General features: G+C 44.5%; 1 protein-coding gene across 1 annotated transcript in view; it reads right to left on the bottom strand.

Annotated features, from left to right (window-relative positions):
- TRIO (trio Rho guanine nucleotide exchange factor) overlaps positions 1–25,153 on the bottom strand; it is a 2,940,676-nt gene that overhangs the window by 646,640 nt on the left and 2,268,883 nt on the right. Inside the window, 2 exon segments of the mRNA XM_069730426.1 lie at positions 20,881–21,051; positions 23,859–24,145. Coding sequence (XP_069586527.1) covers positions 20,881–21,051; positions 23,859–24,145 — 458 coding nt within the window.

Consider the following 25,153-nt stretch of genomic DNA (forward strand, 5'->3'; position numbering starts at 1 on the left):
TGGCTCTGTGCTGTATACTAGTTCGCTGTCCAATATACTACGTAGCTCTGTGCTGTATACTACGTCGCTGTGCAATATACTACGTGGCTCTGTGCTCTATACTACGTCATTGGGCAATATACTACGTCACTGGGCAATATACTACGTAACTGGGCAATATACTACGTGGCTCTGTGCTGTATACTACATCACTGGGCAATATACTACATCACTGGGCAATATACTACGTCACTAGGCAATATACTACGTCACTGGGCAATATACTACGTGGCTGGGCAATATACTATGTCACTGGGCAATATACTACGTGGTTGGGCAATATACTATGTGACTGGGCAATATACTACGTCACTGGGCAATATACTACGTGGCTGGGCAATATAGTACGTGGCTGGCCAATATACTATGTGGCTCTGTGCTGTATACTACGTCGCTTTGCAATATACTACGTGGCTCTGTGCTGTATACTACGTCACTGGGCATTATACTACGTCACATGGCAATATACTACGTCACTGGGCAATATACTACGTCACTGGGCAATATACTACGTGGCTGCGCAATATACTACGTCACTAGGCAATATACTACATAACTGGGCAATATACTACGTGGCTGGGCAATATACTACATGACTGGGCAATATACTACGTGGTTGGGCAATATACTACGTCACTGGACAATATACTACGTGTCTGTGCTGTATACTACGTCACTGGGCAATATACTATGTAGCTGGGCAATATACTATGTAGCTGGGCAATATACTACGTGACTGGGCAATATACTACGTCACTGGGCAATATACTACGTGGCTGCGCAATATACTACGTCACTAGGCAATATACTACATAACTGGGCAATATACTACGTGGCTGGGCAATATACTACATGACTGGGCAATATACTACGTGGTTGGGCAATATACTATGTCACTGGACAATATACTACGTGTCTGTGCTGTATACTACGTCACTGGGCAATATACTATGTAGCTGGGCAATATACTATGTAGCTGGGCAATATACTACGTGACTGGGCAATATACTACGTCACTGGGCAAAATACTACGTGGTTGGGCAATATACTATGTGGTTGGGCAATATACTATGTCACTGGGCAATATACTAGGTGGCTGGGCAATACACTACGTGGCTGGGCAATATACTACGTCACTGGGCAATATACTACGTGTCTGGGCAATATACTACGTGGCTGGACAATATACTACATGTCTGGGCAATATACTACATCACTGGGCAATATACTACGTGTCTGGGCAATATACTACGTGGCTGGACAATATACTACGTGACTGTGCAATATACTACGTGGCTAGGCAATATACTTAGTGCCTGGGCAATATACTACGTGGGCTGTGCAATATACTACGTGGACATGCATATTCTAGAATACCCGATGCGTTTGAATCGGGCCACCATCTAGTTTTATACATACATATAGTTGTGCTCAAAAGTTTACATACCCCAGCAAAATTTGTGTTTTCTTGGCGTTTTTTTTCAGAAAATGTGAATGATAACACCAAAAATTTTTCTCATCTCATGGTTAGTGGTTGGGTGAAGCCATTTATTGTCAAACTACAGTGTTTTCTCTTTTTAAATCATAATGAAAACCCAAACCATCCAAATGACCCTGATCAAAAGTTTACATACCCCATTTCTAAATAATGTGTATTGCCCTCTCTAATATCAATGACAGCTTGAAGTCTTTTGTGGTAGTTGTGGATGAGGTTCTTTATATTCTCAAATGGTAAAGCTGCCCACTCTTCTTGGCAAAAAGCCTCCAGTTCCTGTAAATTCATGGGATGTCTAGCATAAACTGAGCGCTTGAGATCTCCCCATAGTGGCTCAAAGTCAGGTCAACTTGGCCTTGTTTTGGATCATTGCCATGTTGGAATGTCCCACAACGCCCCATGCACAGCTTCTGGGTTGGTGATTGCAAATTTGCCTCCAGTATTTGCTGATAAAGTGTTGCAATCATCTTTTCTTCAACTTTGATCAAGATTCATGTGCCTTTGTAGCTCAGCCCCCCCCCCCCCAAAAAAAAAAAAAACATCAGCGATCCACCTCCGTGCTTTACAGTAGGAATGGTGCTCCTTTCATCATCAGCCTTGTTGACCTCTCTCCAAATGTAACATTTATGGCTGTGGCCAAAAAGTTCAATTTTGGTCTCATCACTCCAAATTACCCTGCTCCAGAAGTTTTGAGGCTCATCTCTGTGCTGTTTTGCGTATTGTAGGCAAGATACTTATTTGGCATATGATAATGGATGAACATTATTGAGCATTTTTGGGGTAGGATGAAAGAGGAAGCTTGGAAGACAAAACCAAAGAATTTAGATGAACTCTGGGAGATTGCATTCTTTGCTATTCCTGATGACTTCATTAATAAATTGTATGAACCATTGTTGACCAGCATGGATGCCGTCCTTCAAGCTTATGGAAGTCACACAAAATATTAAATATGACTAATAGCACCACAACTTCATTCACCAATGTTATGCAACATATATTTGTATTTTAATTGTAATATTTGTTTGAATATAACATTACTTTCTGTGGGCGACAAAACATTTGTCTTGCCAAAATCTGACCATTCTGTGTCCATTAAAAATGATCAATATTTCTGCATTGATGCAAATTTATTTTCTTAACCTAAACCACATTTCAGAGGGTTTCAGCTTTCAAAATAATAATTTATACAACTAATGGATTAATTTAATGTCAGGTTATAAGCTTTTATTTACATAATATGGATAAGCCACATAACTTCTGTCAGGGAGTGTAGGCGCTACCTATTCAGCTATATGATCACTCCCTCGGATTAGATCAGATGAGAGTTTGCTCAACTACCTTTGAAGAAGGAGGTGGAGCCACGATGTCGGCACGAGAAGAGGATTTTCCAACGTGGAGCGCAGCAGGACTTCACTCTGGAATGGATCTTCAGTCACTGAAGATCCAGAGGTGAAGTGGTTGTCTTCACAGTGTCGCGGTGAGTGAGTATGATCTCTGTCTGTCTGCGTGTGTGTCTGTCTATCTTTCTTGCAGCTCCTGTCCTACACAGTACCATACTGTATATACAGGTCCACACTATATCCTGCATTACAGTGTGTGTATACTGTATGTATATAGTGTGGACCTGTTTTCAGTACTGTATAGTGCTTTGTATACACTTTATACAGCCCCATAGCCTCTATTTTATATACAACCAGCACAGCAACAGTGTTGTGAATTCTGTTGTCGAGCTCCCTCCTGTGGTCGTGAATGGTACTTCGGTGAGTTCTGTCCGTGGGCTCCCTCTGGTGGCTGTGAGTGGAGCTGCTGCTTCTGAGGTTCCTTACACAGGTGACGTGGTTTATCCTTTGGTTGGCTGCTCTATTTAACTCCACTTAGATCGTTACTCCATGCCAGCTGTCAATGTTTCTGCATTGGTTCAGTTCGCTCTTGGATCTTTCTGGTTACCTGTCTACTCCAGGAGAAGCTAAGTTCCTGATAGTATCTAATTTGTTCATTGTTTTCTTGTCCAGCTGGATATCATGATTTTGTCTTGCTAGCTGGAAGCTCTGGGATGCAGAGTGGCATCTCTGCACCGTTAGTCGGTGCGGAGGTCTTTTTGCACACTCTGCGTGGTCTTTTGTAGTTTTTTGTGCTGATCGCAAAGCTACCTTTCCTATCCTCTGTCTATTTAGTAAGTCTGGCCTCCCTTTGCTGAAACCTGTTTCATTTCTGCGTTTGTGACTTTCATCTTTACTCACAGTCAATATATGTGGGGGGCTGCCTTTTCCTTTGGGGAATTTCTCTGAGGCAAGGTAGGCTTTATTTTCTATCTCTAGGGCTAGCTAGCTCTTAGGCTGTGACGAGGCGCCTAGGGAGTGTCAGGAGCGCTCCACGGCTATTTCTAGTGTGTATGATAGGATTAGGGATTGCGGTCAGCAGAGCTCCCACATCCCAGAGCTTGTCCTGTGTGAGTTTTTACTATCAGGTCATTCCGGGTGCTCCTAACCACCAGGTCATAACAGTACAGCTGGCCCAAAGTATTAATGCATCTCAATAGAGGGATAAGAGAAGTTCTGAGACCATTTTTTTTTCTTTGCACTGTGTTTTGTCTTTCTTTTCCCCTAAACCTTTGGGTGGTTCAGGACACAGGTGTAGATATGGACATTCAAGGTCTGCCCTCTTGTGTGGATCATCTCACTGCAAGGGTACAAAACATTCAAGATTTTGTGGTTCAGAATCCGATGTTAGAGCCTAGAATTCCTACTCCTGATTTATTTTCTGGGAATAGATCTAAGTTTCTGAATTTCAAAAATAATTGTAAACTGTTTCTAGCTTTGAAACCCCGCTCCTCTGGTGACCCCGCTCAACAAGTAAAAATCATTATTTCTTTGTTGCGTGGTGACCCTCAAGACTGGGCATTTTCCCTTGCGCCAGGAGATCCTGCATTGCGTGATGTTGATGCGTTTTTTCTGGCTCTTGGATTGCTTTATGATTAACCAAATTCAGTGGATCAGGCAGAGAAAATCTTGCTGGCATTGTGTCAGGGTCAGGATGAAGCGGAGGTGTACTGTCAGAAGTTTAGAAAGTGGTCTGTGCTTACTCAGTGGAATGAATGTGCCCTGGCGGCAATTTTCAGAAAGGGTCTTTCTGAAGCTCTTAAGGATGTCATGGTGGGATTTCCCACGCCTGCTGGTCTGAATGAGTCTATGTCCTTGGCCATTCAGATCAATCGGCGCTTGTGTGAGCGCAAAGCTGTGCACCATTTGGCGGTATTCTCTAAGAATAAGCCTGAGCCTATGCAATGTGATAGGACTTTGACCAGAGCTGAACGGCAGGAACACAGACGTCGAAATGGACTGTGTTTTTACTGTGGTGAATCCACTCATGCTATCTCCGATTGTCCTAAGCACACTAAGCGGTTCGCTAGGTCTGCCACCATTGGTACGGTACAGTCTAAATTTCTTTTGTCCGTTACTCTGATTTGCTCTCTGTCGTCCTATTCTGTTATGGCATTTGTGGATTCAGGCGCTGCCCTGAAGTTGATGGACTTGGAGTTTGCCAGGCGCTGTGGTTTTTCCTTGGAGCCCTTGCAGTATCCTATTCCATTGAGAGGAATTGATGCTACGCCTTTGGCCATGAATAAACCTCAATACTGGACGCAATTGACAATGTGCATGGCTCCTGCACATCAAGAGGATATTCGCTTTTTGGTGTTGCATAATCTGCATAATGTGGTCGTTTTGGGGTTGCCATGGCTACAGGTCCATAATCCGGTATTGGATTGGAAATCTATGTCTGTGTCCGGCTGGGGTTGTCAAGGGGTACATGGTGATGTTCCATTGTTGTCAATTTCGCCTTCCACTCCTTCTGAAGTCCCTGAGTTTTTATCAGATTACCGGGATGTATTTGAGTAGCCCAAATCCGGTGCCCTACCTCCTCATAGGGATTGCGATTGTGCTATTAATTTGATTCCCGGTAGTAAGTTTCCTAAGGGCCGACTGTTTAATTTATCTGTGCCAGAGCACGCTGCGATGCGGAGTTATATAAAGGAATCCTTGGAGAAGGGTCATATTCGCCCGTCGTCGTCACCATTGGGAGCAGGGTTCTTTTTTTGTGGCCAAGAAGGATGGCTCTTTAAGACCTTGTATTGATTACCGCCTTCTTAATAAGATCACGGTCAAATTTCAGTATCCTTTGCCGCTGATGTCTGATTTGTTTGCTCGGATTAAGGGGGCTAGTTGGTTCACCAAGATAGATCTTCGAGGGGCGTATAATCTTGTGCGAATTAAACAGGGCGATGAATGGAATTCAGCATTTAATACGCCCGAGGGCCATTTTGAGTACCTGGTTATGCCATTCGGGCTTTCTAATGCTCCATCTGTGTTTCAGTCCTTTATGCATGACATCTTCCGAGAGTACCTGGATAGATTCATGATTGTATATTTGGATGATATTTTGGTCTTTTCGGATGATTGGGAGTCTCATGTGAAGCAGGTCAGAATGGTGTTCCAGGTCCTTCGTGCGAATTCCTTGTTTGTGAAGGGGTCAAAGTGTCTCTTTGGAGTTCAGAAGGTTTCATTTTTGGGTTTCATTTTTTCCCCTTCTACTATCGAGTTAAAGTTCAGGCCATTTATGATTGGACTCAGCCGACATCTGTGAAGAGCCTACAGAAGTTCCTGGGCTTTGCTAATTTTTACCGTCGCTTCATCGCTAATTTTTCTAGTATTGCTAAACCGTTAACTGATTTGACCAAGAAAGGTGCTGATGTGGTCAATTGGTCCTCTGCGGCTGTAGAGGCTTTTCAGGAGTTGAAGCGTCGTTTTTCTTCTGCCCCTGTGCTGTGCCCGCCAGATGTTTCGCTCCCGTTTCAGGTCGAGGTTGATGCTTCTGAGATTGGAGCAGGGGCTGTTTTGTCGCAAAGAAGTTCTGATGGCTCGGTGATGAAACCATGTGCCTTCTTTTCTAGAAAATTCTCGCCTGCTGAGCGCAATTATGATGTTGGCAATCGAGAGTTGTTGGCCATGAAGTGGGCATTCAAGGAGTGGCGACATTGGCTTGAAGTAGCTAAACATCGCGTGGTGGTCTTGACGGATCACAAGAATTTGACTTATCTCGAGTCTGCCAAACGGTTGAATCCTAGACAGGCTCGATGGTCGCTCTTTTTCTCCCGTTTTGATTTTGTGGTTTCATACCTTCCGGGATCTAAGAATGTGAAGGCTGATGCCCTGTCAAGAAGTTTTGTGCCTGACTCTCCGGGTGTTCCGGAGCCGGCGGGTATTCTTAAAGAGGGGGTAATTTTGTCTGCCATCTCCCCTGATTTGCGGCGCATGCTGCAGAAGTTTCAGGCTGATAGACCTGACCGTTGCCCAACGGAGAAACTGTTTGTCCCTGATAGATGGACTAGTAGAGTTATCTCTGAGGTTCATTGTTCGGTGTTGGCTGGTCATCTTGGAATCTTTGGTACCAGAGATTTGGTGGCTAGATCCTTTTGGTGGCCTTCTTTGTCACGGGATGTGCGTTCTTTTGTGCAGTCCTGTGGGACTTGTGCTCGAGCTAAGCCCTGCTGTTCTCGTGCCAGTGGGTTGCTTTTGCCCTTGCCGGTCCCGAAGAGGCCCTGGACGCATATTTCCATGGATTTTATTTCTGATCTCCCTGATTCTCAAAGGATGTCGGTCATTTGGGTGGTTTGTGATCGCTTCTCTAAGATGGTCCATTTGGTACCCTTGTCTAAATTGCCTTCCTCCTCTGATTTGGTGCCATTGTTTTTCCAGCATGTGGTTAGTTTGCATGGCATTCCAGAGAACATCGTCTCGGACAGAGGTTCCCAGTTTGTTTCAAGGTTTTGGCGGTCCCTTTGTGCTAAGATGGGCATTGATTTGTTTTTTTCTTCGGCTTTCCATCCTCAGACTAATGGCCAAACCGAACGAACTAATCAGACTTTGGAAACATATCTGAGATGCTTTGTTTCTGCTGATCAGGATGATTGGGTGTCCTTCTTGCCTTTGGCTGAGTTCGCCCTTAATAATCGGGCCAGCTCGGCTACTTTGGTTTCTCCTTTTTTCTGCAATTCTGGTTTCCATCCTCGTTTCTCTTCAGGGCAGGTTGAGCCTTCGGACTGTCCTGGTGTGGATGCGGTGGTGGACAGGTTGCAGCAGATTTGAACTAATGTGGTGGACAATTTGACATTGTCCCAGGAGAAGGCTCAACGTTTCACTAACCGCCGGCGCTGTGTTGGTCCCCGACTTCGGGTTGGGGATTTGGTTTGGTTGTCATCTCATCATGTTCCTATGAAGGTTTCCTCTCCTAAGTTTAAGCCTCGTTTCATTGGGCCATATAAGATTTCTGAAGTTCTTAATCCTGTGTCATTTCGTTTGGACCTTCCAGCTTCTTTTGCCATCCATAATGTGTTCCATAGGTTGTTGTTGCAGAGATACGTGGCGACTATGGTTCCCTCCGTTGATCCTCCTGCCCCGGTGTTGGTCGAGGGGGAGTTGGAGTATGTGGTGGAGAAGATTTTGGATTCTCGTGTTTCAAGACGGAAACTCCAGTACCTGGTCAAGTGGAAGGGTTATGGTCAGGAAGATAATTCCTGGGTTTTTGCCTCTGATGTTCATGCTGCCGATTTAGTTTGTGCCTTTCATTTGGCTCATCCTGATCGGCCTGGGGGCTCTGGTGAGGGTTCGGCGACCCCTCCTCAAGGGGGGGGTACTGTTGTGAATTCTGTTGTCGAGCTCCCTCCTGTGGTCGTGAATGGTACTTCGGTGAGTTCTGTCCGTGGGCTCCCTCTGGTGGCTGTGAGTGGAGCTGCTGCTTCTGAGGTTCCTTACACAGGTGACGTGGTTTATCCTTTGGTTGGCTGCTCTATTTAACTCCACTTAGATCGTTACTCCATGCCAGCTGTCAATGTTTCTGTATTGGTTCAGTTCGCTCTTGGATCTTTCTGGTTACCTGTCTACTCCAGCAGAAGCTAAGTTCCTGATAGTATCTAATTCGTTCATTGTTTTCTTGTCCAGCTGGATATCATGATTTTGTCTTGCTAGCTGGAAGCTCTGGGATGCAGAGTGGCATCTCCGCACCGTTAGTCGGTGCGGAGGTCTTTTTGCACACTCTGCGTGGTCTTTTGTAGTTTTTTGTGCTGATCGCAAAGCTACCTTTCCTATCCTCTGTCTATTTAGTAAGTCTGGCCTCCCTTTGCTGAAACCTGTTTCATTTCTGCGTTTGTGACTTTCATCTTTACTCACAGTCAATATATGTGGGGGGCTGCCTTTTCCTTTGAGGAATTTCTCTGAGGCAAGGTAGGCTTTATTTTCTATCTCTAGGGCTGGCTAGCTCTTAGGCTGTGACGAGGCGCCTAGGGAGTGTCAGGAGCGCTCCACGGCTATTTCTAGTGTGTGTGATAGGATTAGGGATTGCGGTCAGCAGAGCTCCCACATCCCAGAGCTTGTCCTGTGTGAGTTTTAACTATCAGGTCATTCCGGGTGCTCTTAACCACCAGGTCATAACACAACAGCCTCTGATATATACAGGTAAACAGCCTCTGATATATACAGCCCGGCAGCAGCTGATCATATATATACAGCCCAGCAGCAGCTTCTAACATATACAGCCCAACAGCAGCCCCTCATATACAGTATACTGTATATATATATAGCCCAGCAGCAGCCCCTCATATATATATATACAGCCCAGCAGAAGCCCCTCATATATATACAGCCCAGCAGAAGCCTCTCATACATATAAAGCCGAGCAGAAGCCTCTCATACTTATACAGCCCAGCAGAAGCCTCTCATACTTATACAGTCCAGCAGCAGCCTCTGACATATACAGTCCAGCAGCAGTCTTTGATATAGACAGCCCATATTTCTACAATATACATACATACATATGTACATATTTTAATCTTTATTTCCCTTTCAGGACTTCAAGGGTTGACAAGGTCATTTTGTTACTTTTAGATTACCATCATGGACAATCGCGAAGGAGATAGGCACAGGCATTGGCAAGAATTTGGGAGTCTGGGGCTTCTAAAAGACGTAAGGCAAAAGAAGCAACAATGAAATCAACAGAAGTGGGAGCGAAAATTGGACAAGTTCACTGTTCATTCAAGGAAAGTGTCGGAAAGGAGTAATGACTTTGTAGAATATGATCAAGCTGACAATGCTTCATTGGAAATGGTTGTTGATTCTGGCAAAGAAAAGGCTGAAATAGTAACGTGTACAACTGAAGAATACAAAGAAAAGGAGACTGATAGTGACACATCTTATGAAGAAAGTGAAGTTGAGGGACCACAGGGGGCGATGACATTGGACTTTGGCCATCCATTATTTCAGAAAAGATGCAAGATTACTGGCTGAAAAGGGGTGTATCAACAATCCAGCACTGTGATGAAAGTTTGTTCATTGCACACTTAATTCAGCAACCTAGAAAGGACAGCAATATTCCAAGAATGTGCACACTCGGGCTTTTCCATTGTCAAAATCATAATGGAGAAGTCATAATGAGGAATTGGTTATGCTTCTCTCTCTCTAAAGGACACATTTACTGCTTCACGTGCAGATTGATGTGCTTTATTACAGCATCTGAGTCTTCTCAGCTTTCGTCTAATGGATTCTGTAATTGTAAACATTCACAAGAATGTATAAAAAGTCAAGAGCAGTCAGCGGAACATCTGAACTCTACAATTGCTTTCAATATGAGGTTAAAAGTGATTGGGCGAATTGATATGGAGCTAAACCAACAGGTCGAGGCTCAGGAGCAATATTGGAGATCAGTATTGAAACGAGTAGTAAATGTTATTCAGTTTATTGCCGAGCGTGGCTTAGCATTTAGAGGAGATAATGAATTGGTTGGATCACCTATAAATGGAAACATTCTGGGCATTCTTGAACTCATCGCCCAGTACGATGACTTTCTTGCACAGCATATCAAAACTCAAGCCAATCGCGGCAAGGGTCATACAAACTACCTGTCATCTACAATTATGGAAGAAATTATCAATGTAATGGGCGAACAAGTCCTCAGAGAAATTATTTCTCAAGTTAACAAATCAAAATACTACTCCATCTCTTTGGACTCCACACCCGATGCAGCTCATGTTGACCAACTAACCCTTGTATTGAGGTATATCGAGAAAGATGGCCCTGTGGAACGCTTTGTAACATTCATGGCAAACAAAGGCCATGGCGCTCAAGACATGTTCAATGCCTTGTTGGAATTTTTGAAGAGACATGACCTAGACCTAGGAAATTGTCACAGTCAAAGTTATGACAATGCATCTGCAATGAGTGGCAAATGCAACAGCCTGCAAGCCAAAGTGAGAGAGAAGAACAATCTTGCACCCTGGATTCCTTGTATGGCACACTCTTTAAATCTGGTTGCTAAAAATGCTGTAGAAAGCTGCTCAAGTGCTGTACATTTTTTTTTTTACTTCTTTGAAAAGCTGTTCCTATTCTTCAGTTTCAACGCATCAGCATCAGCCCCTGACTGAGGCTTTGAAAAATATTGACTCAGCAACAGCATTGGCTCTCAAATGTGTCACAGCAAAGCGTTGGTCTTGCAGAGCTGACGCTACTAAGGCCCTTAAGCATGACTATGAGCAGAAAAAAGATGCACTTAAACAGATTGCTGATGACTTTGAAGATAAAAGCTGTGTACGGTGTGAAGCAGAAGGACTGTTAAGACAAATGAATCAGCTTGAAATTGGTATTAACACCACCTTCTGGAATGATATCCTGCAAAGAATAGATGCTACTAGTAAAAATCTACAACACGCAAAACTCGATCTAAACACTGCTGTGGCGTCACTGACCATCTTAAAAAACTATGTCGCATCAAAGCGTGACTCCTTCACAATTTATAGCAACACGTTTGTGCGTCGGGTGAAATAATTTTTAATCTTGCTTAAATAAAATTGTTCTACAAGTGTCGCATTCCTTGTGTCAAGCCACTCTTGATCAATAGACAACGCCAGAAGCATCTTACCTGGGCCAAGGAGAAAAAGGTGCTCAGTGGTCCAAGTTGCTGTTTTCCAATAAAAGTTAATTTTGCATTTCATTTGATATGCAAATTGCCTCTTCAGAGAAAAAAAGAGGACTCAACCTTTATAGCGCCACCTGTTGGAAGTAGCGATCCTCCAAAAGTCACAATCAACCCTTTAACGAGTCGTGCAATATGACTTACGATAAAAGCCAAATCAGTATTTCCAGTTCATTTGGAAATCAAGCTCCCAGAGTCTGCAAGAAGAGTGGAGAGGTACACAATCCAAGCTGCTTGAGGTCTAGTGTGGAGTTTCCACAATCAGTGATGGTTTGAGGAGCCATGTAATCTGCTAGTCCACTGTGTTTTATCAAGAGCAAAGTCAGCACAGCAATCTACCAGGAAATTTTAGAGCACTTCATGCTTCCCTCTGCTGACAAGTTTTTTGGAGATGGAAACTTCATTCTCCAGCAGGAACTGGCACCTGTCCACACTGCAAAAAGTACCAATACCTGGTTTAAAAACAACAGTATCACTTTTCTTGATTGGCCAGCAAACTCACCTGACCTTAACCCCATAGAGAATCTATGGGGTATTGTCAAGAGGAAGATGAGAGACACCAGACCCAACAATGCAGACGAGCTGAAGGCTGCTATCAAAGTAACCTGGGCTTCCATAACACCTCAGGAGTGTCACAGGCTGATCGCCTCCATGCCACGCCTCCAGTGGCGGATTATAATGATGTCAGTCTGGGCAGTAGTGCAGGGCCCAGTGGTGTGTGGGGGGGCCCTGGTCTACCGCCCAGATTGACCTCATTATAATCCAACTGGCATATGTGGACCGGTGGGCAGATGGGGCACTCATCGGGCCCTGTCTCATCTGCTCACCGGGCCCCTACCGGCAGGCTAAACAGGGCCCTTAGAGGCGCTGCGGCAGTTTAACGCTATTAACGTGTGGGACCACGCCCGCACGTCAATAGTTAACAGCAGCCAGCCAAGGCAGCTGACGTCATTGTCAGTAGCCAGCGAGTGCGCACTTCAGCTGCGTGGAGGGAGCTTCCGCGGCAGGAGCGCGGCCAGGTATTTTTGTTTTTTGTTTTTATTGAGAGCGGCGATCCGGGGGGCCCGGGGCAGAGTGTGAGACACGGAGGCAGAATGCTGGACATGTGGGCAGAATGCTGGACACGGGGGCAGAATGCTGGACACGGGGGCAGAATGCTGGACACGGGGGCAGAATGCTGGACACGGGGGCAGAATGCTGGACACAGGGAAGAATGCTGGATATGGGGGGCAGAATGCTGGATATGGGGGGCAGAATGCTGGATACCAGGGCAGAATGCTGGACAAGGGGGCAGAATGCTGGACACGGGGGCAGAATGCTGGATACAGGGGCAGAATACTGGACAAGGGGGCAGAATGCTGGACATGGGGGCAGAATGCTGGACACGGGGGGCAGTATGATGGACACGGGGGGCAGTATGATGGACACGGGGGGCAGAATGCTGGACACGGGGGCAGAATGTTGGACACGGGGGCAGAATTCTGGACACAGGGGCAGAATCCTGGACATGGAGGCAGAATGCTAGAAAAGGGGGCAGACTGTGAGACATGGGGGCAGAATGCTGGACACGGGGGGCAGAATGCTGGACACGGGAGGCAGAATGCTGGACACGGTAGGCAGAATGCTGGACACGGTAGGCAGAATGCTGGACACGGGGGCAGACTGTGAGACACGGGGGCAGAATGCTGGACACGGGGCAGAATCGTCGACACGGGGCAGAATGCTGGACAAGGGGGCAGAATGCTGGACACGGGGTCATAATGCTGGACACGGGGGCAGAATGCAGGACACGGGGGGTAGAATGCTGGACACGGGGAGCAGAATGCTGGACATGGGACAGAATGCTGCACACGGGGCAGACTGAGACACGGGGCAGAATGCTGGACACGGGGTTCAGAATGCTGGACAAAGGGGCAGAATGTTGGACACGGGGCAGAATGCTGGACATTGGGCATAATGCTGGGCATTGGGGCAGAATTCGAGATGCAGGGGGCAGAATGGAGATATGGGGCATGATTGGAGACATGGGGCAGGATGAAAGACATGGGGTCATGACTGGAGACACTGGGAGCAGGATTGGAGACACTGGGGGCAGGATTGGAGAAAGATGGGGCAGGATTGGAGACAGATGGGGCAGGATTGGAGACAGATGGGGCATGATTGGAGACACGGGGCAGGACTGCAGACATGGGGACATGATTGGAGACATAGGGGGCAGAATGGAGTTTCGGGCATGATTGGAGACATGGGGCAGGATGAAAGACATGGGGGCATGATTGGAGACAGATGGGGCAGGGTTGGAGACAGATCGTGCAAGATCATGGGGCAGGATGGATACGATGGAGACAGATGGGGCAGGATGGGGAGATAACATGGGGCAGAATGGATACTCATGAGGGCAGGATGGGAGAACATATGGATGAAGCCAGGAATGAGATACACGGGGCCAGGATGGGGGATATTATAATTACCATACAATTAAGGGATATTATTACTGCAGTGAATTATTTATTTTATTTTTTGAGTATACTGTTTTAAATGGGGGGCGGTCCTGTGACTGTGTTGAGTGATACTATGTCGCCTTTTTTACTTCATGTGGTGTAATGTAGAAGTTGGGAAAAATTAAGTAATGTGTTCAGCAAGCGGAGCTAGTCGAGATAACTGTGTTATTTCCTGCAGAGACGAGCCCTGGCTGGAAGAAGTGATGGCAATCTGTGCTGGATGAAAGATGAAAAACAAAGATGAAGGACTTCACCTAGAGACGTCACTGGTGAGTCAGTGTGTTACCTGTACATTGACACTTTACACTGTATACTACATACAGAGCTCCTGTGTATAATGTTACCATTGATCACTGTATTACCTGTACATTATATACAGAGCTTCTGTGTATAATATCACCAATGATCACTGTATTACTTGTACATAGACACTGCATACTAAGTACAGATCTCCGGTGTATAATGGCACTTATGGTGATAGTTTTGTGTTTTTTTTTATTACTGATCAGTATTGTAGTATTCAGTCACTTTGTGGTGGTAATATGTGGTTTGGACATGGTGTTGCGGTATTTGTCCCTTGTATTTGCTCACTTTGTGGTGGTAATATGTGGTCTACTCATGGTGCGGTGGTATTTGTTCCTCATAAGTGATATTATTCGGTCACTGGTGGTAATATGTGGTCTGGTCATGGTGTAGCAGTATTTGTTCCTTGTATGTGATATTATTCAATCACTGTGGTGGTAATATGTGGTCTGGACATGGTGTAGCGGTATTTGTTCCTTGTATGTGATATTATTGGTCATTTTAAAACTTGAAAAATAAATAAAAATATACCTAAATTGTATTGCATATTTTAACAAATATTTAATAGGTTACAGTAGAGTATGGCCTGATCAAAAGTGTCTACCATGTTATAGTGGCGGCTTAAAAAATCTTTTGGCCAAAACAAAACCTGCCGGCTATATGTGTGATCTGGTGATGGGAACTGTTAATGTGTGATAGGTGAGAAGTGGAGTTTTTCCAAGAGAGAGCGGTGGGACTGTGGGCAGTTTGAGGGGTGGAGGTGAGGCTGGGGTGACTAGATCAATGGATGTTTGAAAGGTTATAGTTTCACTCAACTATTTTTCAGGAATAATCTGGTTCAGGTATGTGATGACCCCGTCACATGACCCCATCGCATGACCCCATCACATGACCGGGGGGCCCACAGAGGCTGAACAGCCCGGGGCCCTGGCTACCCTTAATCTATGCCTATGGCAGCTGACATCCGGCACTATGTGCCAGGAGCGGTCACGGACCGCCCACGGCACATTAGCCCCCGGCACACCGCGATCAAACATGATCGCGATGTGCCGGCGGTATATGGAAGCATCGCGCAGGGAGGGGGCTCCCTGCAGGCTTCCCTGAGCCCCCCGCAGCAATGCGATGTGATCTCGTTGATGGGGAGAGGGCGCTGAGGCATACTCACCTAGTCCCGGCGATCCTGACGCTCCCTCTGCCTGTCACACGGTCTTCGGTGCTGCAGATCTTCCTCTGTCAGTGGTCACGTGGGGCCGCTCATTAGAGAAATGAATATGCGGCTCCACCTCCCATAGGGGTGGAGCCGCATATTCATTTCTCTTATCAGCGGTGCCGGTGACCGCTGATAGAGGAAGAAGCTGCGGCACCGAAGACCGTGTGACAGGCAGAGGGAGCGTCAGGAGCGCCGGGAGCAGGTAAGTATATCATATTCACCTGTCTGCGTTCCACCCACCGGGCGCCGCTCTGTCTTCGCGTCCTCTTGCACTGACTGTTCAGGTCAGAGGGCGCGATGACGCATATAGTGTGCACGGCGCCCTCTGCCTGATCAGTCAGTGCGGAGAGACGCCGGGACCGGACGCTGGGAGCTGCAAGCAAGGGAGGTGAGTATGGCATTTTTTTTTTATTGCAGCAGCAATGGCACAGCTTTCTATGGCACAGCTATGGGGCAGGAATGAATGGCGCAGAGCACTATATGGCAGCTATGGGGCAGGAATGAACGATGCAGAGCACTATATGGCAGCTATGGGGCAGGAATGAACGGCGCAGAGCACTATATGGCACAGCTATGGGGCAGGAATGAATGGCGCAGAGCACTATATGGCAGCTATGGGGCAGGAATGAATGGTGCAGAGCACTATATGGCAGCTATGGGGCAGGAATGAACGGCGCAGAGCACTATATGGCACAGCTATGGGGCAGGAATGAACGGCGCAGGGCACTATATGGCACAGCTATGGGGCAGGAATGAACGGTGCAGAGCACTATATGGCAGCTATGGGGCAGGAATGAACGGCGCAGAGCACTATATGGCACAGCTATGGGGCAATAATGAATGGTGCAGAGCACTATATGGCAGCTATGGAGCAGGAATGAACGGCGCAGAGCACTATATGGCAGCTATGGGGCAATAATGAACATGCAGAGCACTATATGGCACAGCTATGGGGCAATAATGAACATGCAGAGCACTATATGGCACAGCTATGGGGCAAAAATGAACGTGCAGAGCACTATATGGCACAGCTATGGGGCAATAATGAACATGCAGAGCACTATATGGCACAGCTATGGGACAATACTGAACGGTGCAGAGCACTATAAAGCACAGCTATGGGGCAATAATGAACGGTGCAGAGCACTATATGGCACAGCTATGGGGCAATAATGAACGGTGCAGCGCACTATATGGCAGCTATGGGGCAATAATGAACGGTGCAGAGCACTATATGGCACAGCTTTATATGGCACATCTATGGGGCAATAATGAACAGTATGGAGCATTATATATGGCACAGCTTTTTATGGAGCATCTATGGGGCAATAATGAACAATATGGAGCATTATATGTGGCACAGCTTTATACAGAGCATCTATGGGGCAATAATGAACGGTATGCAGCATTATATGTGGCACAGCTTTATACAGAGCATCTTATGGGGCAATAATGAACGGTATGGAGCATCTATTTTTATTTTGGAAATTCACCGGTAGCTGCTGCATTTTCCACCCTAGGCTTATACTCGAGTCAATAAGTTTTCCCAGTTTTTTGTGGCAAAATTAGGGTGGTCGGCTTATACTCGGGTCGGCTTATACTCGAGTATATACGGTAATGAAAAAAAATATATATTATTCCCATAAATACATTTCTTTATCTAAATAATAAAAAAAAAACAATAAAAGTACACATATTTAGTATCGCCGCGTCCGTAACGACCCCACCTATAAAACTGGCCCACTAGTTAACCCCTTCAGTAAATACCGTAAGAAAAAAAAAAACGAGGCAAAAAACAACGCTTTATTATCATACCGCCGAACAAAAAGTGGAATAACACGCGATCAAAAAGACAGATATAAATAACCATGATACCGCTGAAAACGTCATCTTGTCCTGCAAAAAATGAGCCGCCAAACAGCATCATCAGCGAAAACATAAAAAAGTTATAGTCCTGAGAATAAAGCGATGCAAAAATAATTATTTTTTCTATAAAATAGTTTTTATCGTATAAAAGCGCCAAAACATAAAAACATGATATAAATGAGGTATCGCTGTAATCGTACTGACCCGAAGAATAAAACTGCTTTATCAATTTTACCAAACGCGGAACGGTATAAACGCCTCCCCCAAAGGAAATTCATGAATAGCTGGTTTTTGGTCATTCTGCCTCACAAAAATCGTAATAAAAAGCGATCAAAAAATGTCACGTGCCCGAAAATGTTACCAATGAACACGTCAACTCGTCCCGCAAAAAACAAGACCTCACATGACTCTGTGGACCAAAATATGGAAAAATTATAGCTCTCAAAATGTGGTAACGCAAAAAATATTTTTGCAATAAAGTGTCTTTCAGTGTGTGACGGCTGCCAATCATAAAAATCCGCTAAAAAACCTGCTATAAAAGTAAATCAAACCCCCCTTCATTACCCCCTTAGTTAGGGAAAAATTAAAAAAATGTATTTATTTCCATTTTCCCATTAGGGCTAGGGTTAGGGCTAGGGCTAGGGTTAGGGTTAGGGTTAGGGCTAGGGCTAGGGTTAGGGCTAGGGCTACAGTTAGGGTTGGGGCTACAGTTAGGGTTGGGGCTAAAGTTAGGGTTAGGGTTGGGGCTAAAGTTACGGTTAGGGTTTAGATTACATTTACAGTTGGGAATAGGGTTGGGATTAGGGTTAGGGGTGTGTCAGGGTTAGAGGTGTGGTTAGGGTTACTGTTGGGATTAGGGTTAGGTGTGTGTTTGGATTAGGGTTTCAGTTATAATTGAGGGGTTTCCACTGTTTAGGCACATCAGGGGCTCTCCAAACGCGACAAGGCGTCCGATCTCAATTCCAGCCAATTCTGCGTTGAAAAAGTAAAACAGTGCTCCTTCCCTTCCGAGCTCTCCCGTGTGCCCAAACAGGGGTTTACCCCAACATATGGGGTATCAGCGTACTCAGGACAAATTGGACAACAACTTTTGGGGTCCAATTTCTCCTGTTACCCTTGGGAAAATACAAAACTGGGGGCTAAAAAATAATTTTGTGGGAAAAAAGATTTTTTATTTTCACGGCTCTGCGTTACAAACTGTAGTGAAACACTTAGGGGTTCAAAGCTCTCACAACACATCTAGATGAGTTCCTTAGGGGGTCTAGTTTCCAAAATGGTGTCACTTGTGGGGGGTTTCTACTGTTTAGGTACATTAGGGGCTCTGCAAACGCAATGTGACACCTGCAGACCATTCCATCTAAGTCTGCATTCTAAATGGAGCTCCTTCCCTTCCGAGCCCTCACATGCGGCCAAACAGTGGTTCCCCCCCACATATGGGGTATCAGCACACTCAGGACAAATTGTACATCAAATTTTGTGGTCCAATTTCTCCTGTTACCCTCGGGAAAATACAAAACTGGGGGCTAAAAAATAATTTTTGTGGGAAAAAAATGTTGTTTTATTTTTACGGCTCTGCATTATAAACTTCTGTGAAGCCCTTGGTGGGTCAAAGCGCTCAAAACACATCTAGATAAATTCCTTAGGGGGTCTACTTTCCAAAAAGGTGTCACTTGTGGGGGGTTTCAATGTTTAGGCACATCAGTGGCTCTCCAAACGCAACATGGCGTCCCATCTCAATTCCTGTAAATTTTGCATTGAAAAGTCAAACGGCGCTCCTTCCCTTCCGAGCTCTCCCATGCGCCCAAACAGTGGTTTACCCCCACATATGGGGTATCAGCGTACTCAGGACAAATCGTACAACAACTTTTGGGGTCCAATTTCTTCTCTTACTCTTGTGAAAATAAAAAATTGGGGGCGAAAATATAATTTTTGTGAAAAAATATGATTTTTTATTTTTACGGTTCTGCATTATAAACTTCTGTGAAGCACTTGGTGGGTCAAAGTGCTCACCACACCTCTAGATAAGTTCCTTAGGGGGTCTACTTTCCAAAATGGTGTCACTTGTGGGGGGTATCAATGTTTAGGCACATCAGTGGCTCTCCAAACGCAACATGGTGTCCCATCTCAATTCCTGTCAATTTTGCATTGAAAAGTCAAACGGCGCTCCTTCCCTTCCGAGCTCTCCCATTCGCCCAAACAGTGGTTTACCCCCACATATGGGGTATCAGCGTACTCAGGACAAATTGTACAACAACTTTTGGGGTCCATTTTCTCCTGTTACCCTTGGTAAAATAAAACAAATTGGAGCTGAAGTAAATTTTTTGTGAAAAAAAGTTAAATGTTCATTTTTATTTAAACATTCCAAAAATTCCTGTGAAGCACCAGAAGGGTTAATAAACTTCTTCAATATGGTTTTGAGCACCTTGAGGGGTGCAGTTTTTAGAATGGTGTCACACTTGGGTATTTTCTATCATATAGACCCCTCAAAATGACTTCAAATGAGATGTGGTCCCTAAAAAAAAAATAATGTTGTTAAAATGAGAAATTGCTGGTCAACTTTTAACCCTTATAACTCCCTAACAAAAAAAAATTTTGGTTCCAAAATTGTGCTGATGTAAAGTAAACATGTGGGAAATGTTACTTATTAAGTATTCTGTGTGATATATCTCTGTGATTTATTTGTATGAAATTTCAAAGTTGGAAAATTGTGAAATTTTCATAATTTTCACCAAATTTCCATTTTTTTCACAAACAAACGCAGGTACCAGCAAAGAATTTTTACCAGTGCCATGAAGTACAATATGTCCCGAGAAAACAATGTCAGAATCACTTGGATCCGTTGAAGCGTTCCAGAGTTATAACCTCATAAAGGGACAGTGGTCAGAATTGTAAAAATTGGCCTGGTCATTAATGTGCAAACCACCCCTGGGAGTAAAGGGGTTAAAATCATATTTCAAGCCAGAGTTATAAAGTATTCTAATTTACTGAGACAATGACTTTTGGGTTTTCAATGACTGTAAGCCATAATCATCCACATTAACAGAAATAAGCACTTGAAGTAGATCACTCTGTTTGTACACTGAACAGATCACTGAACAGATCACTGAACACTGATAACAATTGGTGGCATTTCAAGTCCTGAGATTCACACACATCAGGCAAATTATTCCGTAATGCTGTACAATAGTGTTACTTAGTATTCAGGACACAAATTGTGTGGACTAACATTAATAAAACTGTCAATGGAGCAAAAGGGTTTAAAAGCACGTACTGAAATCTGTACATTATTCTACGTCAAAAGAACACAATGTCAGAAACATATGAGACCATTCAAATGGGGGTTATTCTAAGACTTGATATGCAGTAATAGTAATGTCACTGAAAGTTGATTTAAAAATGTCACAGACAAATTAAATGTTTTACTTATGTGAAAAAAATACTTTAAATACCTTGTCATCTTGAGAATCACACTGAAGAAGACTGTGCTGTTGAATAGCCATTGGAGGTGGTAGGGGTACTGCATCTGGGCCTTCCTCACTTTCTTCTTCTCCACAACTTTGCATGCCAGATGAAGATGATTTAGACAATGTGCCACTGCTGAGAGCTTCATTTCGTACTCGCTGAACGTAAAAAGTAAAATATTCTGAGTAAGCTAAAATATGCAAATTAGCATGAAAACCTGTCAAAACACACTTATTTTATTGCTATTAACCCCTTCACCCTCAGGCCATTTTCTGTTTCTGCTCTCCTTCTTCCCTGATGCATAACTTTTTTATTTTTCCCTCAATATGGCCGCGTGAGGGCTTTTTTTTTGTGTAGGATGAGTTGTACTTTTAAATTACGCCATTGATTTTACCAACAAAATTCCAAGTGTGGTGAAATAAAAAAAAAAAAAAAGTGCAATTCCACAATTGTTTTTTTTTACCATGTTCACTAAATACTAAAACTGACCTGTCATTATGATTCTCCAGGTCATTATCAGTTTTGTAGTGTGACAGAGTCACTGGTGAAGTGATGGAGGGGAGATATGCGTCACTGTGCATGATGGCGTTAGTGATGTAAAACCAGAATAGTTTCCTCCAGCACACTGTGTGTTGAGACAGTTTATATAAAGTTATATGATGGGCTGATTTTAGGGGACCTCCATAGGGCGGGCGGGAGGAGGTCCACGTATCTCCACTTGCAGTGTCATTACAGGACCTGTATGATGTCAGGATCATGTGATCAGTCACATGATGGCAGGATCACAAGGTCTGGGCTTGATTGGTTGACTGCAAAAGCCTTCAGTATTCAGGAGGTACATGGAGAGAGAGGACTCCAGGAAAGTGTGTGCTGATCTGAACCATTGCTCTGACATTGCTGCTAGTTAGCGCGTTGATCCCCCACTAGGAAAAAGGACTGTGTTTCTTTGTTTTACTGTTTTTCCAAGAGGACTGTGTTTACGTTCCAAAGCTTGGTTTATGCTGTCTTCAATAAACCAAGCATTTTCTCTAAAGAAACAGTGTTCCGGTTATACCTCTGTGTCCAGCCGAGTGAGCCGCTCTTCTACAGTAGATACCAAGCATGTATAGGTTTTTTTATTTGAGTGGTGAAAAAAAATCCAAAATTTGTTAACAGAAAAAAAAAAATATGGCACCATTTTCTGAGACTCACAGAGTCTCCATTTTACGGGATCTAGGGCCGGAAGAGTGCTTATTTTATGTGCACCAAGCTGATGTTTTTATCTCTACCATTTTTGGATAGCTACAATGTTTTGATCGTCTGTTATCGCATATTATTGCAATGTTATGGTGACAAAAAATACGTAATTCTGGCGTTTTTAAAATTTTTATTGTTATGCCGTTTGATGAGCTGATTAATTCTTTTTATAGTTTGATAGATTGGGAGTTTCTGAATGCGGCAATACCAAATATGTGTATTTTTATATTGTTTTTGTTTTATTTTTAAATGGGGCAAAAGGGGGGTGATTTTAACTTTCATATTTTTTTATTTTTTTTTAATATTGTGTTATGCAGTGACCCCTGTTACAGCTAGGGGGCACTGTATGCTCTCCTCAGAAAATGCACGGAGGCGTATTGAGGCCATGGGAATGCATGGCAGTCACAGGTATAACTGTGAGGCTGCCGTCACACTAGCAGTATTTGGTCAGTATTTTACATCAGTATTTGTAAGCCAAAACCAGGAATGGAACAAATAGAGGAAAAGTATAATAGAAACATATGCACCACTTCTGCATTTGTCACTCACTCCTGGTCTGGCTTACAAATACTGATGTAAAATACTGACCAAATACTGCTGGTGTGACAGCAGCCTAATGGTGAGACAACGTCCGGCATGATTGTAAATGGCCGGTATGTGTCGCAAAGGAGATCCTCAAGCTGTAAGCAGGTAATGTTGCTCTGGGACCTGTAGTCCTATGAGCCTTGTGTTTGTGTAGCTTTAAAGGGAGGCTTACAGGGTTAGTTGGAGAGCTGGGCGGGTCTGACTAACCACACACACCTCCCACCTATGGGAGTGGTTACAAGTATATAATGTGACTGAGGGGTGGTCACATGAGGAGAGTGTATGGACCTGATTGGTTCATGTGTAAGGTTCTGGAAGGCCTATGTGTTGGAGGTGCTAACTTCCTGAAGAGCACATGGTGAGGCATTGGACCTGGCGGCCTGTGTATTGGATGGTTCCACGTGGGGACGGACATCCTGAACAGCACAGAGAGGCCGTGGTTGCAGTCAGTGATGTCACTGCATTTGGGGGAGCTACAGTCCGTCTGAGGATCTGGACTGTCGGGAGTGCACTGGTCACAGGGACGGTGATCCCAGTTCGGCAGCTTCCCCAGGAGAGAGGACTGACAGGAGGTCAGTGTGTGGAGCAGGAGCTCCAGGTAGGTAACTCCAGCAAGGGGGTTATAACGGCAGAGAAGTATCTGCTATTGGAACAGACTGACGGTGGTTATTATGTTCCGTTGATGCATATAATAAACAGTATGAACGTAACTGCAGCTGAAATGGACTATATGTTGGTCCTGTGATGTTCAAATGCCCTACCGTGGTTTATGGAGGTATAATAAACCTGGGACAGGATTTTCTTAAAGAAATTACATTCTTGCCGTGTGTTTTATCGCTGCCAAGCGATTATTCCCAACCCGTTAGTGATCGCTGAATTGTTAAAAACATTTTTCACTGTTTACATGCTTCAATAGTCTCCATAGGAGACTTGAGGTTGCGACGTTATGATCTCATGTGCTACACAGAGCAGGGCTTCAGCAGAAATGCTCATCTGCTATGAACTCTGGACACTGGGTGGCACTCATAGCAGATTAACTATGTCAACCACAGGGGTCTCCTTTTTTTTAACTATACCAAGCCAAGGTGAACTTTTAAATTTCATAGTCAACCACTTTATTAGATCATGTTTGCCACTCACTTACCTCTTCAATGGTCTCATCTTGTGGTGTCGCTGAACTGTCATCAGAGTCTTTTTGGTAGTTGGAGTCTGTGTTCTTACGCACCTCTCTGCTTTTTCTATGTTTATGAGCCATTTTTTTTACATGTCCATCAGCTTTTCCACTGCTGAGTCTCCTCACAGGGCTTGTCAGCCATTTTCTCAATGTATTACCAGGCCTCTTAGGTCCTGGCGAGCTTTGTGTATTAAGCATATGCGGTTGTAACGAATTTAAGGTAGCCGGGGGACTAGCATCATTAACAGAAATTGAGTCTGTATGGAAAAAAAAATACTTTAGATTTATAATTTTTAACAAATAAATTTACTTCACAATAATATGTTGTGTATCAAAAAGGTTTGATCAAGATCAACGGCTTAATGCATAAAAATACAGTTGTGTGAAAAGTGTTTGCCCCCTTCCTGATTTCCTGTTCTTTTGTATGTTTGTCACACTTATAGTTGTGCTCCAAACTTTACATACCCTGGCAGAATTTTTGCTTTCTTGGCCTTTTTTTCAGAGAATATGAGTGATAACACCAAAACGTCTTCTCCTCTCATGGTTAGTGGATGGGTGAAGACATTTATTGTCAAAATACTGTGTTTTGTCGTTTAAAATCATAATGACAACCCAAAACATCCAAATGACCCCGATCAAAAGTTCACCCTGGTGATTTTGGCCTGGTAACATGCACAGAAGTTGACACAAATGGGTTGGAATGGCTACTAAAGGTAACATCCTTACCTGTGACCCATGTGATGCAGTGACCCCTGTAACAGGTAGGGGGCGCTGCATGGTCTCCCCAGTATGCGCACGGAGGCGTATTGAGGCCGTGCGTGGCAATTGTGTGCATGGATGTGATGGTGAGACAGTGTCTGGAATTGTGGTTAATGGGAGGTATGTGTCACAGGGATGGATGCTCCCTGCGATGCAACCCGGAGTATCTTGTCTTTAGAGCGTGTGAGCACTGAAGATGTCATTTAGTGCACCTGGGTCCGGGTTGCGGGTAGCTATGAGAGATGGGAGGGTCTGGCTACCCACATACCTCACTCTGAGTGGGGGTGCTCACTGTATCTTTTTCCCTGCAGGTGTTTGAGGACCTGCAGTGATGTCATGATCATGTGACCAGTGCATGTGATGTTACCTCACCTGTGGGTGTGGTTAGAGGCTACCTAAAGGAGGTGTGTTATCACATGGTGGTGAGTGTTTGGGAGTCTGCAAGTCTGGGCAGACTTCCATGTGTCCTGGCTGGACACTGCAGAGGGGCCCTGTGTATGAGTGAC

This window comes from Ranitomeya imitator, chromosome 6 (genome assembly GCF_032444005.1).
Source record: "Ranitomeya imitator isolate aRanImi1 chromosome 6, aRanImi1.pri, whole genome shotgun sequence".
NCBI lineage: Eukaryota > Metazoa > Chordata > Amphibia > Anura > Dendrobatidae > Ranitomeya > Ranitomeya imitator.